The 14,103-nt window shown below is 42.0% G+C and overlaps 1 protein-coding gene across 1 annotated transcript in view; it reads right to left on the minus strand.

Moving 5' to 3' along the window:
* The window catches only part of NAA25 (N-alpha-acetyltransferase 25, NatB auxiliary subunit), a 44,866-nt gene extending 34,477 nt beyond the window's left edge, over positions 1–10,389 (minus strand). Inside the window, exons 1-4 of the mRNA XM_038372932.2 lie at positions 10,194–10,389; positions 4,710–4,795; positions 3,664–3,802; positions 1,435–1,553 (exon numbers count right to left, since the gene is read on the minus strand). Coding sequence (XP_038228860.1) covers positions 1,435–1,553; positions 3,664–3,802; positions 4,710–4,795; positions 10,194–10,251 — 402 coding nt within the window. The 5' untranslated portion in view covers positions 10,252–10,389. The remainder of the gene's footprint in view (positions 1–1,434; positions 1,554–3,663; positions 3,803–4,709; positions 4,796–10,193) is intronic.
* Between the last annotated feature and the right edge of the window lie 3,714 nt (positions 10,390–14,103).

Here is a 14,103-nt window from a genome sequence, read left to right on the forward strand (position 1 = left end):
GATCTCTCTGTATTGGTATTTAGCACTTTGTAGGCATATATATTTCCCTCCTATTAATAAAGCTGTAACTTGGTGATATACATATATCAGTGCAATGTCACAGATTGCTAGAGACTGGTGTAGTTGGCTGTTCTGAGACTTCAGTCTTGCTGCTCGCTGACACGGGTCAAGTGGGTAACAACCACAGTCGTAGCAAATTTAGGGATTAGCAAACCAGATACATTCCTTGGCGTTGTGGTAAAATCTACAGCTATTTTTAAATTAATATTGAAAGTACTTAGTACAATAAGAACTATTTTTAAGTAGCAGTCTAAATTAACCTACCAATTCAGGACAGATCTGAGATGAGACATAATGATTTTACAATGATATTGCAGATTTAAGCCTTTTATGAAGAGTCATTTGATAAAAAGTTAATCATTCTCTAAAACACCATATATACCAATGATTCAGACCCGATCGAATTAAGCCACTTACAGCTGGGCCACACAGAGATTAATACCATTGTTCAACTCTATTTTTTTGGTTGCGGAGATAGGGTCTTTGTACAGAGATTCAAGTCACCTTAACACAGTAGGAAGAGAGAGACTGGAATCAATTTGCCTGCTTCCCTGTGCTTTTTTATACATAAAAGAGGGAGTGTGTGTACGCTTTGAAAAGAGACTTCCATTTATAGGCATTCTCCAGGCACCTAATTTGGGAAGAATGAAAAACAAAACTAACAGGCATGAGATTGTCTTGCCAACTGAAAACCAAGATGCACGTAAAGAAAAAACGACTAAGCTTTTCTTCTATCAAAATACAAGCTGCACAGTCTAACTCTACACTGGTTTCTAGAGATAAGAGTGTGGGCAAAAAAAAAAAAGGAAAGAAAACTTAAGTTTGTACATTATTTGAAATTGTTGCCCTCAGGAGCTCTCAGGAAAGCTAAATATTCCTGCCTAACACACTCCCTTATGTGTAAGCTTAGTATTCTCTGATATAGGGATCAATAGGAAGCTAATATGCCAAGAAGGCCAACCAACATACTGCATCAGTACAGACTACAGTTCATAAAGTTAACCTTCTCTTTTTGAGGGGAAAGGAAGCAATTGTCTTTTATGTAAAAAACACAAATTTGAATAGTGGTTCTGTCTAACCAACCCTGTATCAAATATTTAATCATGACGTAGAAATTTAGCATTGATTCAGCTCAGCTTTCTAGAAAATTAAATATAGTTTTAAAAGGTGCTAGTCACTAGTACAATATGATACAGAAAAGAGCCTTAAGGAAATGTTAGATTGATTAGTTACTTTGTTTCATGGGCAACCATCAACTGGAGGAAAAACAAAACAAAACAAAACAAAAAAATCACACTTCTGTCTAAGAACTTTGCCACCACTATTGTTAAATGTGACACCTACGATTACTATAACTGAAATGGGTGAAGGTACCTGTTGCATTTTTTTGTATTCCCCGACCCTGGCATAGGCCATGAAGAGATGAGAATGATACTCCTCACTGTTGGGAACCTTCTTTACAGCTGCCTCGTAAAGTTTTGTTACCAACTCCGCTAAACCAAAAACAGATGTTTCAGTTCAGACACATTTGGAATATAAAGTTACAAAGCAGCTATCTCAAGATAACATCTGGGATACTGTGCAGAGTAATTCGTTTACACTCAAAACCTATAGGAACTGGTCTATCTCCCCCAGCACCCCAAGCCCCACAAACACACAGTAGGCAAGAAAGAGAAATATTTAAAAAAAGAGTTTATGTAAACATAAATAAAAAAAGATTAAAAAACATTCAGAAACATACTGAATGCTTTCAGGCACATCATGTGTTGGGGTTAAAAAACTTTAAAATTCACCCATTTTGGGGCATTACACCAATTCAAGATTTGTACTTGGGTCACGTGGAGACTGTCTACTTTAAATAAACGATTTATTAAGACAGAATAATTTCTCAAGTTTAAATTGTTTAAGGAAACGTCTCTAATGCAGCGTTTCTCAAACTTCATTGCACCCCCCCCTTCTGACAACAAAAATTACTACACAATTCAGGATGGGGGACCAAAGCCTGAGCCCCCCGCCCTGGGGGGGAGCACAAAACCGAAGGGCTTAAGCCCTGGGCGGGGGGGCCTGTAACCTGAGCCCTGCCACCTAGGGCTGAAAGCTCAGGCCCCAGGCAGAGGGGTTTGCAGGACACTTTGGCCCAGGGCCCCAGCAAGTTTAACGCCAGCCCTGGCAACCCCATTAAAATGGGTCATGACCAACTTTGGAATTCCGACATACAGTTTGAGAACCACTGTCTAACATATTAGGAGCGACTATGCTATACATTAAAAAGCCCTGATATTTCCCAAGTGACTTTCTTGCTTTCAATTTCCTTTAATAATTAATACAAAGATAATTTATTTCAAGATAAACCTATTCATACAACCTATTATGATTAGATATTTAGGATACCTAGACACTATTTGTATTTGATTTTACCATCCCTCCTCCTCCTCGCACCCAAAAATTATTTGTACTTACTCACACAATCATTATTTAATGTCAGGTTTCAGAGTAGCAGCCATGTTAGTCTGTGTCTTAAATTTTTTTTTATCTTTTCTTAAAAATTCAAATTATTTTTCACATAAAAGCATTATATACATGCAAGGTTAATAAGGTTTAGTATGATTTTATACATTCTTGAATAATTAATTTCCACGTGTACTACATTCAGTTCTATTTATGTTTATTTTTTTCTGGTTTTTAAGTTGAGAATTGTAGAAATAAAGATTCAAAGGCAGATATGAAGAGGTTTCATATTATTACAATAAAAGTGCTTTAAAAAAGCAAAGCCTATGTACTGGAAATTAACTAATAAAGGACACAAGAGGTTGCTATTTGTCAAGAAATGGCCCTGGGCAGTTACATCTCTTCATGTTAAAAAATCAGTTTTTCAGTCTACAATCATTTTCAGCAATAAACCTGATGATGAACATTACTGACACATCCTCAGGATAGTGATAAGGTATCTCCTTGTGCTGCAGACTAACCAAACCACATATGATTTCTCTTTCATAGCTTTGTTTACTGAATGACCCAAGACGTTAAGATTCAGATGAATTGTTTTCAAAGAAGTAACAGGAAAGGGAGAGGTCAGGATTTCCCCTCCAAGTCTGCAACACAACTTCTAAAGCCATTTTGAGGGGCTAAATTCCTTGATTGTGTCTATATACATTTTACATTGTCTGATTCTTCGAAGTTCACATACAGTATTAGCCATTTATGATTTACATGATTCCTATTTAAAGTAAAAACAACATCATCACATGGTTTCTGCTGGAATAAATTTGAATGAACTTGTTTGATATTATGACTAACATACAATGTTAAAATTACTCTGGACCCAATTTTCAATAATCGGAGCCTAACCAGAACATCTTCCTTTAAGATGATCAAATAGAAACTTGTGTGTCAAAGGGGCATTTTTACGCAGTTCTGTGCCAAACTGGGCATCTGAATCCCATGTCTGAACCACCTATTAAAGTGCCCATATTTGAAAACTGGACTTTGTACATTTCCCTTTGAATTTCGGGCAATAATTCATTATAAAGAAAGGCCCAAGGAAAGGTTACATAATTATGATCAAGAAGATGAAATTTTCAGAAGTAAAATAAAAAAACCTACGTCTATGCATTTCCCGGTAAAGGATAGTTAGTGCTTGCAAAGAGTTGTCATCTGTGGGCTCGAGTGCTGTTACTTCTTGTGCGAGAGCAAATGCTTCATCTTGTTTCCCAGTTCTCTGCAAGCCAATTGCCTTTAAAACCTATACATGTAATAAAGAAGCAGCTATTAAAAAAACATTGCCAACATCTACAGAAGAAAAACTTATTTTGAAACAAAGGATCATTATTAGAGAAAAATCCACTCGCCCATGGTGAGAAAGGGACTTGTCTAAGTGAGTGCCATCAATTTCTGAAGAATCTAATCTTCCATTTAATAAAATAATTTTTTTTAAAAAGGGGGGTGGGGTGGGGAAGGTAACCCTTATAATTGTGAAGAAAACCTTCCAAATGTGAGTAGTGTAAAACTGTTGTTTTCAACCAATGTCTCAGATTTCTAACGGGGTCTGCACCTCCACTCGAAATTTTTTAGGGGCCTACAAATGAAAAAAGGTTGAAAACCACAGGTGTAAAATGATGCAGTGCTGCCTTTCTCAGTCTGTAGACTGCCAGTTTCAGTGCTTTTGCTGCTGCTCAATTCTCCCTAGCTGTAGTAGAGTGAAAACCAACTAGTCTCACCAGTTTTCACTGCTGCTATTCAGAACTATGTGGTCAGAACAGAAACTAACAATATTTACATCTTTTTCACTCTCCAGCAGCTTGGGAAAATTTTGACAGGTAGCAGCTGCATCAGTAGCCAAAAGCCTGGAAGAAGGATAGAACAGCAGAAGCCCTGGTAATATCATAGCAGTCAAAGGGCAGAATTTTGCAGTTTAGAAAGTACATTTCTTAACACATTTTCAAACAAACATGATATTACAGGATTTAAAGTGTTCTAATAACCTTCTGAAATATTTTAAGAAACACTGTGGCCTCTGTAAAGAAACAAAACAAACAAAACAAAACAAAAACACTAATTACTGGAAGTTTGAATGGGACAGCAGAATTTCTCCAAATTTCATAACCGTGTTCGTTCAGTAAAATAACGTAATGAAGAGCACTCAGACTTACTTTAGCGCAGTGAAGATCTTTGTGTTTTTTTAGCAGTTTATCTGCCTGCTGGATTGCCATTTTATTATTGCCATTATCAAGATAATCTACAAAAAAAACACACAGTGATTACAACTGACAGCAAAGAAAAGATGGAATCTATTCCCTAATCTCAAGGAGGGCGGAAGGTCTGTGCTGGAAGAGTGATAAAACAATGAGTTCAGAAACGAGCCTCTCTCCACTAAAGAGTAGGCTGACATCCTTTGCTCTAGTTACAAGTAGAAGTGAATTTGGTGGGCTAATAGAGTCTTTCCATGGATTTAAGTGGCGGTGAATCAGACCTTAAAAAACATTTGCAATCTATCATTACAATAAATGGAAAGACCTATTAGGTTATATGATCCATTCCTCAATCAGTGCAGGTTCGCACCCTACTAATATTCCATATGCTATATTTAGTCAAGTTTTAAAGCACTCAAATAATGAGGTTTTCATTGGCTCTATGGAGACTATTCACAATTAGTATTTATTATTTTCTATTACTGTAGCATGTAAGAGCCCATGGCCTGGTCTACACTACAGAGTTAGTTTGACATAATGCAGCTTTCATCAACCTAAATCTGTAACAGTCTACACTAAAATGTTGCTCCCACCAATGTAACTCGCCCCGTACACTGACTTAACTCCACCTCTGCGAGTGGTGTAGTGCTTAGGTCAATGTAGTTAGGTCCACGCAGTGTCAGTGTAGACACTGGATTCCTTACATCAACTGTTGCTGCCATTCAGAAGCCATCCCACAATGCCCCACACTGACAATTAAATCAGTGCAAGCGCTCCTGGTGAGGACATGCATCACCAGTTCAAGGAGCACAGTGTGGACATGCAAAAGTTAGTTAGTTACTATGGGCGGCTGTATGTTGTCATAACTTAGATCGACTTAATTTTGTAGCGTAGACTTCCCCCAAGTCATGGAACAAGACTCCATTATTCTCATCTCTTAGGGTTTGTCTAACACTGCACAAAACCCTGGGTCAACGGATTCAGATTCATGCTACACAGCTAAAAATAGTAATGTAGACATTCCTGCTCAGGCTGGAGCCCAGGCTCTGAGGGGGAAGGGTCTCAGAGCCTGGGTTCCAGCCTGAGCAGGAATGTCTATACTATTACTTTTAGTCTCATAGTGCAAACCCTGTGAACCTGAGTCAGTTGACCAGGGCTCTGTGACCTACTGCCACAGTGGATTTTTTTGCAGTGTCGACATACCTTTAGAAAAATGTTGGCTATACAATTTAAATTTTTCTTTTCTCATTTTCATATCATTATTCTCAGTTCTACCTCCAATGGGATACAGTCAGATTGTTTGAAAATTACTGAAATCAGAATAAGAGATTAATTTGAGAAGAGAACAATAAACCCACTCAATCTTTGCACCACATTAGACTTTTTGAGACTCATTAACCTAAACCTAGTGTAAAACAACTGGGATGTATCCAATGAGCCAAAAAGTATAAGTGAAGTGTTCCTAATTTTCTTCTAAATTCCTGGTGAGGAGCTAACACTAGCTAATTGAAATTAAATTATACACTTTCTTGCTAGGACTGCATTTCTTATGAGGATGGATTCCACTGAGCTAAGAAGGTGACCCTTAGTAATTTCCTGCCACAGACTACAAAATTCATATCCATATTACCGAGATTTACATTCAACGGCCTTTAACATTTGCCTCTACGGTAGTATCTATGCTAAAGAATTGAACCACTGCTAAATGAACTGGGGGGATTGTATAGGTTAAGTGCACATTGTGCAGTGTGTCCATACTAACTAAAACAAAATTTTCAAGTATTTCAACTAACAGAATAAAATGATATTATGACTTTATAAGAGGTGGCTGTTCAGAAAAGGATGCACAGCAACCTCTCTCCTATGCCCTTCCAGGCTGGTGTTAGACCTTAAAGATTTGCCGAATACAGATGTTTAAAAAATTCTGAAATAGAACAAGCTGGTAACCTCACTATAACCACTATACATTTTTTGGTTCACGGATTTGTATTTCATGGTACACAAACTCTCACTCCTTCAGTATCCAGTTTGCACTGACTGTCTTGGTGTTCGCAAAAAGAAAAGGAGTACTTGTGGCACCTTAGAGACTAACAAATTTATTTGAGCATAAGCTTTCGTGAGCTACAGCTCACTTCATCGATGAAGTGAGCTGTAGCTCACGAAAGCTTATGCTCAAATAAATTTGTTAGTCTCTAAGGTGCCACAAGTACTCCTTTTCTTTTTGCGAATCAGACTAACACGGCTGCTACTCTGAAATCTGTCTTGTTGGTGTTAAACTTATCTAGCTGCACTGATAAGATCTCTGCTATAGGCAGCAGTGTAACACACAAGCCACAAGGTAACACACAAGCTTGCTAAATAGTAGAAGAATAAGGACTATGTCTTGTCAACAATATGAACAAGTTTCTCAGGAACCAAAAGAACTGGCACCTTCCATTTATCACAAAAGAACTTCAACTAAAGAAAAATATTAAAGTACATATTATTAATAGCAAGTCTATGGGTGGAGATTTTAAATGAATGGAAATGCAACATAATTAACCTCCTGATTAATGTACAACAAATTAAGATAAAAGATAGACATATCTGTCAAGGAATCCTGAGTAATCAAGTGCACAGAACAAACAGAATGGTGATGTTACAAGCAAAGTAACTAGAACCTTCACCCCACACAAAATCTGTTTACTTTTTGGCATTTAATGAAAGCCACACAATTACATTTTTAAGAAGCCATGTTTCATTTATTAAGGACTATAAATACCAAATATTAAATACAACACATTAGGTTCCCAGTGATGCTTTCTAGAACCAACACTAGGCACTCAGCACATTGCATGTTTAAAAGGCATTTCATGTTCTTCGACAGCTACTAGGGACTGAAACACCAAAATACATCTTAGTTAAAATGTCAGTATATTTCAGTGTCTTCTGGCTTAATTCAGGTCAATTTTTTTAAGTTACAGTTTTTCTAACAGTTAACATTTGAATTTTCTCTAGTTTAAGAAGTTACTTTGCAAATCTATCACTACATACAAAGCCAGCAATAGGAGCATGCCATAGAAAATTCAGAGAAACTTTCAGTTCATCACATTGAACCAAACTAGAGTGCTGCAATTACAATTTCTGTAAGGAATGTTTATTTTTCTTTAATATAATCATGTCTTAATTAAAATACTGTAAAGAATAAAAATTTAACACCAAGCAGAAGTAGCTATGGCCCCAATCCCATAAAGAGAACTGCATCCATTGACTTCATCAGAACTCGGCCTGAGATGCAGGGGTCTATCTGCAAAGTTTTCTTTGTGAGACAAGTAATTAAACCATGAATGGTGCACTTAAGAAAACAAGTTCATCCCTAACCAAATGCAATTCCCCTTGTGTTTCTAACCAGTGATTTATTTGTATATGGGAAGTCAAGCACATTTTCTGCACTCTGTAAATTATCTGTTCTGGGATTCTAGAAGTTTAACAACATCCCAGTTTGGCACATGCACAAATGTAGAGCAAAAATTTTCTACTATTTTCTTAACCAATGTGTCTCCTAATAAAGCTGGAGAAGAACTGCATGCAATAGTTAAGGATATTCTGGGGCAGACTTTTAAGACAGGAGGTTGCTGAACAAGACTACTCTCTGGTAAAGTTTCACCACTTTCTCTCTCTATTGATTTTTGTATAGCCATCACTGTGATATCTAGGTTCCCCAATATTTCAATCAACAGCTTTAAAGAGTGTGTGGCTTCTCTCGCCCCTTTTAGTTTAACTTAAAAATCAGTTTTGTATGGGGAAGATTTGATGTTTGTTTGCAAAGGCAGATAGGGAAAGAAAGCTCAATTCTGCATTAAAAAAATATGCATCCACTCTTAAAGTCTCTCAATCTTTTGTGCAAAACAAAATAAATGGGGAACACAATTCTCTTAACCAGGAGGAAAAGAAATTAACATGGCAATTGTCCAAGGGTGTTTTGCATTAAGAAATTATACCATTCCCTTCTCTCCCCAAAAAAGAGTTAGAGAATTGGGAGGTTTCCAAGTGTGGGAAGACAAGGAAGGAAGGATATCAAAGCTGCACAGCAAGTTAAAGCATGGGGTAATATATTTAGCAAAGGGTAATGCAACCTACAGAAAAATATACAGAAGTGGAATAGGCCAAATACGTTCTCTAATGCTGGTGAGAAATTCATATTTAAAGACAGGAATCAGTTTCTGGATGGGGGATGCAGGAGAAAGAAATTATTTGTAGCAGGGATGGTGTCCAGCACTTAGTATACTGTGGGTGCTACTATCATGCAAATAATTAATAGCTTCCCCCGCTCCTAATTGTAGATATAAAGTACGATACTACCCTAACAGACTGCAAGCTAATTGGGGCAGGGACTCTCTTTACATTTTCCCTTGAACAGTACCAAACTTGGTGTTGAGGGCGAAACAGTAACATAGGGCCAAAGACCAACTGGGTAGAGGAAGAAAGGGCCAATCCCCCAGTTTCTCCCCACGTAAATAAAATCACTGACAATTTGCAATAATAGCTCCTTTAGTAATCCTTGGCTTAGCACTTCAAAATACCAGTACTGATTAATCACAGATTTGTAAGGGGTGAGGAGAAGCGGGGAAATTCTCTCCTCCCTAGCCGAAGCAGAGGATCTACAGCAGTGCTTCTCAAGCTATCTGATGTGCGGGACTGGCAATTTTTTTTTTCCAATGTGCGCGCACACCAGCAGCTGATGGCTCACGGACCGACCCTGGTCCGGACCATCACTTGGAGTAGCCCTGGTCTACAGTACACTATGGAAAGCCTCTTTACCCCATGGTGGCCCCACGTGCTTCAGGGAGGGAAGCTCAGTAGCGATCAGACCCTGCTCACGTTATTTCCAATATCGGATGCAAACCAGCACAACAGAGCTTATAATGGAGATAGGGTGACCAGAGAGCAAGTATGAAAAATTGGGACACTTTTTTTTTTTTTGGGGGGGGGGGGTTGTTAATGGTTGCCTATATAAAACAAACCCCTAACACTGGGGCAGCTGGTCACCCTAAGTGAGGAGGAGGGAAATCCAGGGGGCACCCCCCCCCCCTGCCTCCAGGGCTTGTGGGGAGACATGAGGGTGGGGGGCCCCAGAGGGGGGGCAGTAGGGGCAGAGGCTGGGGACGGGGTGAGGGGCCCCTGTGGGGGCAGAGGGGCAGGCTGGGGGGGGTGAAGGGCGCCCGAGGAAGGAGCTGGCGAGGGGCGCCTCCCCGTCACACAAGGGGCTCCGCCCGGGGTCTGAGCCCCGCTCCCCGGCAGGCGCTCGGGGGTGGGGAGGCTTCGCCCTTCCCGGCCGAGCCTCCGGCCCAGCGGGCGGAGGGAACCACGCGAGGCCGCGGCTGCGGCGCGGCCTGGTCGGGGCCGGGGGGGGGGCACCGGGTGCCAGCCGCGGTGCGGGGGCGGCCCCGGGGCGAGGGTCGGTACCGTAGATAGGCCGGAGGCGCCGGTCGTTGGGGTCCTGCACATGGCCCCGCGCCGCCATGATGAGAGCGCAGAACCGCAGTGCGCAGCCGCCGCGCCGGCGGGACCGGCCAGGCTCGGCCGGGGGGCGGGGGCGGGTAAAGAGGCCGGGTCTGGCGGGCGAGCGGCCTCACCTTCCCGGGCCGCGGCCTCCGCCCCAGCCGGGCCCGGCCTCTCCCTCACGCCCCTAGCGCGACCTGACCGGCCCAGGGCCGTGTCCCGCGAGAGAGCCCGGGGGCTGTGGTGATCGGGACAGCCGCCATCCCCGCCCCGAGCTCTGCCGCGGGAGCCCAGGAGCTGCTCGGGCCCCGCAACACGCCCCCCCCCCATCCCCGCCCCAGGCCTGCTGCGAGCCCCCCCCCCAGCCCCGCACCCTGCCGCCGCTCGCCCAGCGCTGCAGGGTCCTGCCCCCTCTCCGCGGCCCTGGCTGCCGGCTCGGAGCGCCACGGCAGCCCTGGGCTACAACCCAGACCCCTGCTTGTCCCGCCTGGCCCTGAAGGAACTGGGGGGGGGGGGCCGTGGCCGTGGCCGTGTCCAGCCGGTGCGATGCTCTCCGTCCCCCCACCGGTAAGCGGGGGCCTGGGGCACATCCACACCTCATCTGTCTAGTACTTCAAAAGGGAGCTGTCAGTTTGATCTGCCCCTTGCACAGCACTTGGAGGGTTTTGCATGATGAGCGTAGAAAAATGCCAAGTCTTATTAATCGTGCTGCTCCTAGCTCACTTCCTTCTTCTGGTTGGAGTTGGATAAAGTCTGTTTCAGCTGCCAGCCAGCTGCCCGCTGCGTTCCACAGAGAGCTGCATTTCCACTGTCATCCGCTCTCCAGTCCTGTGCACAGGCTTGGAGTGGACAATGTGACGGATCCCTTGATAAATGTCGGGTGCTGTTCATTCCCTGTCAAGCACCTGCCATAGACCACCATCGGAAGACGGGGTACTGGCCTAGAGGGACCATTGGTCTGGCCATCCTTACGTTTTAGTGGCTGGTTAAATGAGCCCTAAATACATTAATTGCAGTAGTTAATGTTTGTACAACACTTTGAAAGACTAAAGTGGTGTATAACGGGTAGGGCTGGTCGTATCATCTCTTATTATAATTGCTTGCCGCTTGCCACTTCCCACTGTAAGACCCGGTTCTCAGTTGCTTATAATTTTGCCAAACTTTATTATTTGGGCTGAGAATTGGGAATGTTCAATAAAGAGACTGGGACAAGGAGCTAGGGGGACACTGATATTGGACAAGGAGCACAGGGAGAGAGGGTGGGAATAGGAAACAGTGGGGACAGGGTATGTGGAGGACATGAGGGACAGGTAGGGGAGAGAAATTGTATGAGGGCCTGGGACTGACTGGGCAAGGAGAACAGGGTCAGGGAGCTGAAGGCAGGGACACTGGGATGAGAAGCCTGATGAGCAGAGACTGGGACAAGGAGCTTGGGGTGGGAATGAGACAGTAGCGAGACAGGATGGAGATGGAGCAGAAAAGGTCACATTTGGGGGAAAGAGCAGAAGAGTCCATATTCTAGTGGGCACACTTTCCTTTCTTCCCTCCTGAACCTGAGTCTCAATATTCTTCAAGATTCCTGAGTCTCAACATTCCTGAGCTGTCAGCTAGTATCTGTGAAACCCACTGGCAAAATGTCTCATCCTCCCAGAGCTGGGCCACATCAAGGGTGATAACCTACTACTGCTATCAGCTACCCATTATACCATAGTATAACTAAAGGTTCCAACCTAGGACTTATGGGGCAGCCAATGTAATACCATGTAATAGAATTTGTTTTTCAGTTTGCTTTTTTAAAAAGCTAGGAAGTTACATACATAAAAATTACATTAAAAAATGACAGGTTTCAGAGTAGCAGCCGTGTTAGTCTGTATTCGCAAAAAGAAAAGGAGTACTTGTGGCACCTTAGAGACTAACAAATTTATTTGAGCATAAGCTTTCGTGAGCTACAGCTCACTTCATCGGATGCATTCGATGAAGTGAGCTGTAGCTCACGAAAGCTTATGCTCAAATAAATTTGTTAGTCTCTAAGGTGCCACAAGTACTCCTTTTCTTTTTATAAAAAAATTAAGCTCAAGCACTCAAAAATTAGGAAATGCCAGAATTAAAGGTTGCCTGTGCAGCCTTAATGCATGCATTCAAAGAGGTCAAATTATAATACAGTTTAATGACATGATCACATACTATTTTTTCCACAGGACTCCTGTTTCGTTCACTGATCACTTAATACTTAGCTCTTATATAGCACTTTACATCAGCAGATCTCAAAGCACTTTTTAAGGGAGGTCAGCATCATCATTCTCATTTAACAGCTGGAGAAACTGAGGCACAAAGAGGGGAAATGATTTTCCCACGGTCACTGAGCAGGCCACTGGCAGAGCTGGGAATAGAACACAGGTCTTCAGTATCCTAGTCCAGTGCTGTTTGCTAGAACACTCTTATTTTTCTAAAAAAAGAAAAGGAGTACTTGTGGCACCTTAGAGACTAACAAATTTATTTGAGCATAAGCTTTCGTGAGCTACAGCTCACTTCTGCTCAAATAAATTTGTTAGTCTCTAAGGTGCCACAAGTCCTCCTTTTCTTTTTGTGAATACAGACTAAGACGGCTGCTACTCTGAAACCTGTCTTATTTTTCTGCTTAACAAGCAGGAATACAATGCTTTGTTTTCCCCTTGTTGTTCGCTGTGTGGCTCCATGACATGTTTGTTGCACGCTACTCAAACCCTGCTCTGAAGACAATCATTAGTTTCCTCAGGGGCTTTTCTATGGACTCACCACTATAGTATCGGAGTGCTTCAAAAATATTAATGAATTTTCCCACATCTCTGTGAGATGAGGAGTATTAGCCCCATTTTGCGGGTGGGATATGGGGGCACAGAGAGATTAAGGTCAAAAGCATCCACTAATTTTACCCAGTTTGAGACATCTAGGACCTGTTTATGTTAACACAATACATTAGATGTTCAAAGTACAGCTCCCTTTGACTTGCACTCCTGCATATCAGAGCCCAGAAGCCGAAGTCAGGTACCTAGAAAGTCAGAAACGCAATTAGAGACCAGTTGTTGAGTTTGATTTAAATAATTTGAAATAGCATCATTCACATAAGAACTCCACGATGGCAGAGACACAGATAGAATGCAGTTCTCTGGGGACAGCACAGCATTCAATTGCCTTAATCGCATGACCAGCCTGTCTGTTCCTACGATCCTCTGCCTCATCCAATCCCCATCCAAAACACTGATTTTCAACCTTTGACCTGCACTGCCATTTCTATTTTTTTCATTTCTTGTCCCCATAATCACTTGGTATCTGGGATATGTGGTTCCATCCCCTCATGGGGGGGGGGAGCCTTTATCTTGGGGCAAGCCTAGGCTCAACCATCCCTCCAGTACCCGCAAGAGGCACACATCTTCCAATTTCTGTAATAAATGAGGCAGGGGTTCTACGGACAAGAGTCTCCTTCACTGCACTACTCTGATTCATCCCCACAGCAAATCCATCACAGGCAACCTTACTTCTGTAATTTCCAAACTTTTGAGTGACTGGGTTTGCAAGCTTAATAAGGCTCTTTATTATAGTTTATGTAAAGAGCATATGAAGTATATTAATGTACAAGGATTCTTCACCATGAAAGGTACTGTGTATAAATTGAAATTAATTTGGTAAACATAAAAGGTTAGTGACTTTGTTATTAGAAACCACTTTCACTTGATGAGACTAATTTAAACATAAGTTCTGATTCTCAGCAAAATCAGTGGCAGAGTTTGATATTAATATGTACAGTGTAGAATCTACTTTTCTGCAGCTCTTCAGTCTGTGTTAGCCTGCACAATCTGGGAAGAGACAGTAATTGTTTTAAACTGCTTTTCAGATA

The sequence above is a fragment of the Dermochelys coriacea genome, chromosome 15 (genome assembly GCF_009764565.3).
Source record: "Dermochelys coriacea isolate rDerCor1 chromosome 15, rDerCor1.pri.v4, whole genome shotgun sequence".
In the NCBI taxonomy this organism is placed as follows: Eukaryota; Metazoa; Chordata; order Testudines; family Dermochelyidae; genus Dermochelys; species Dermochelys coriacea.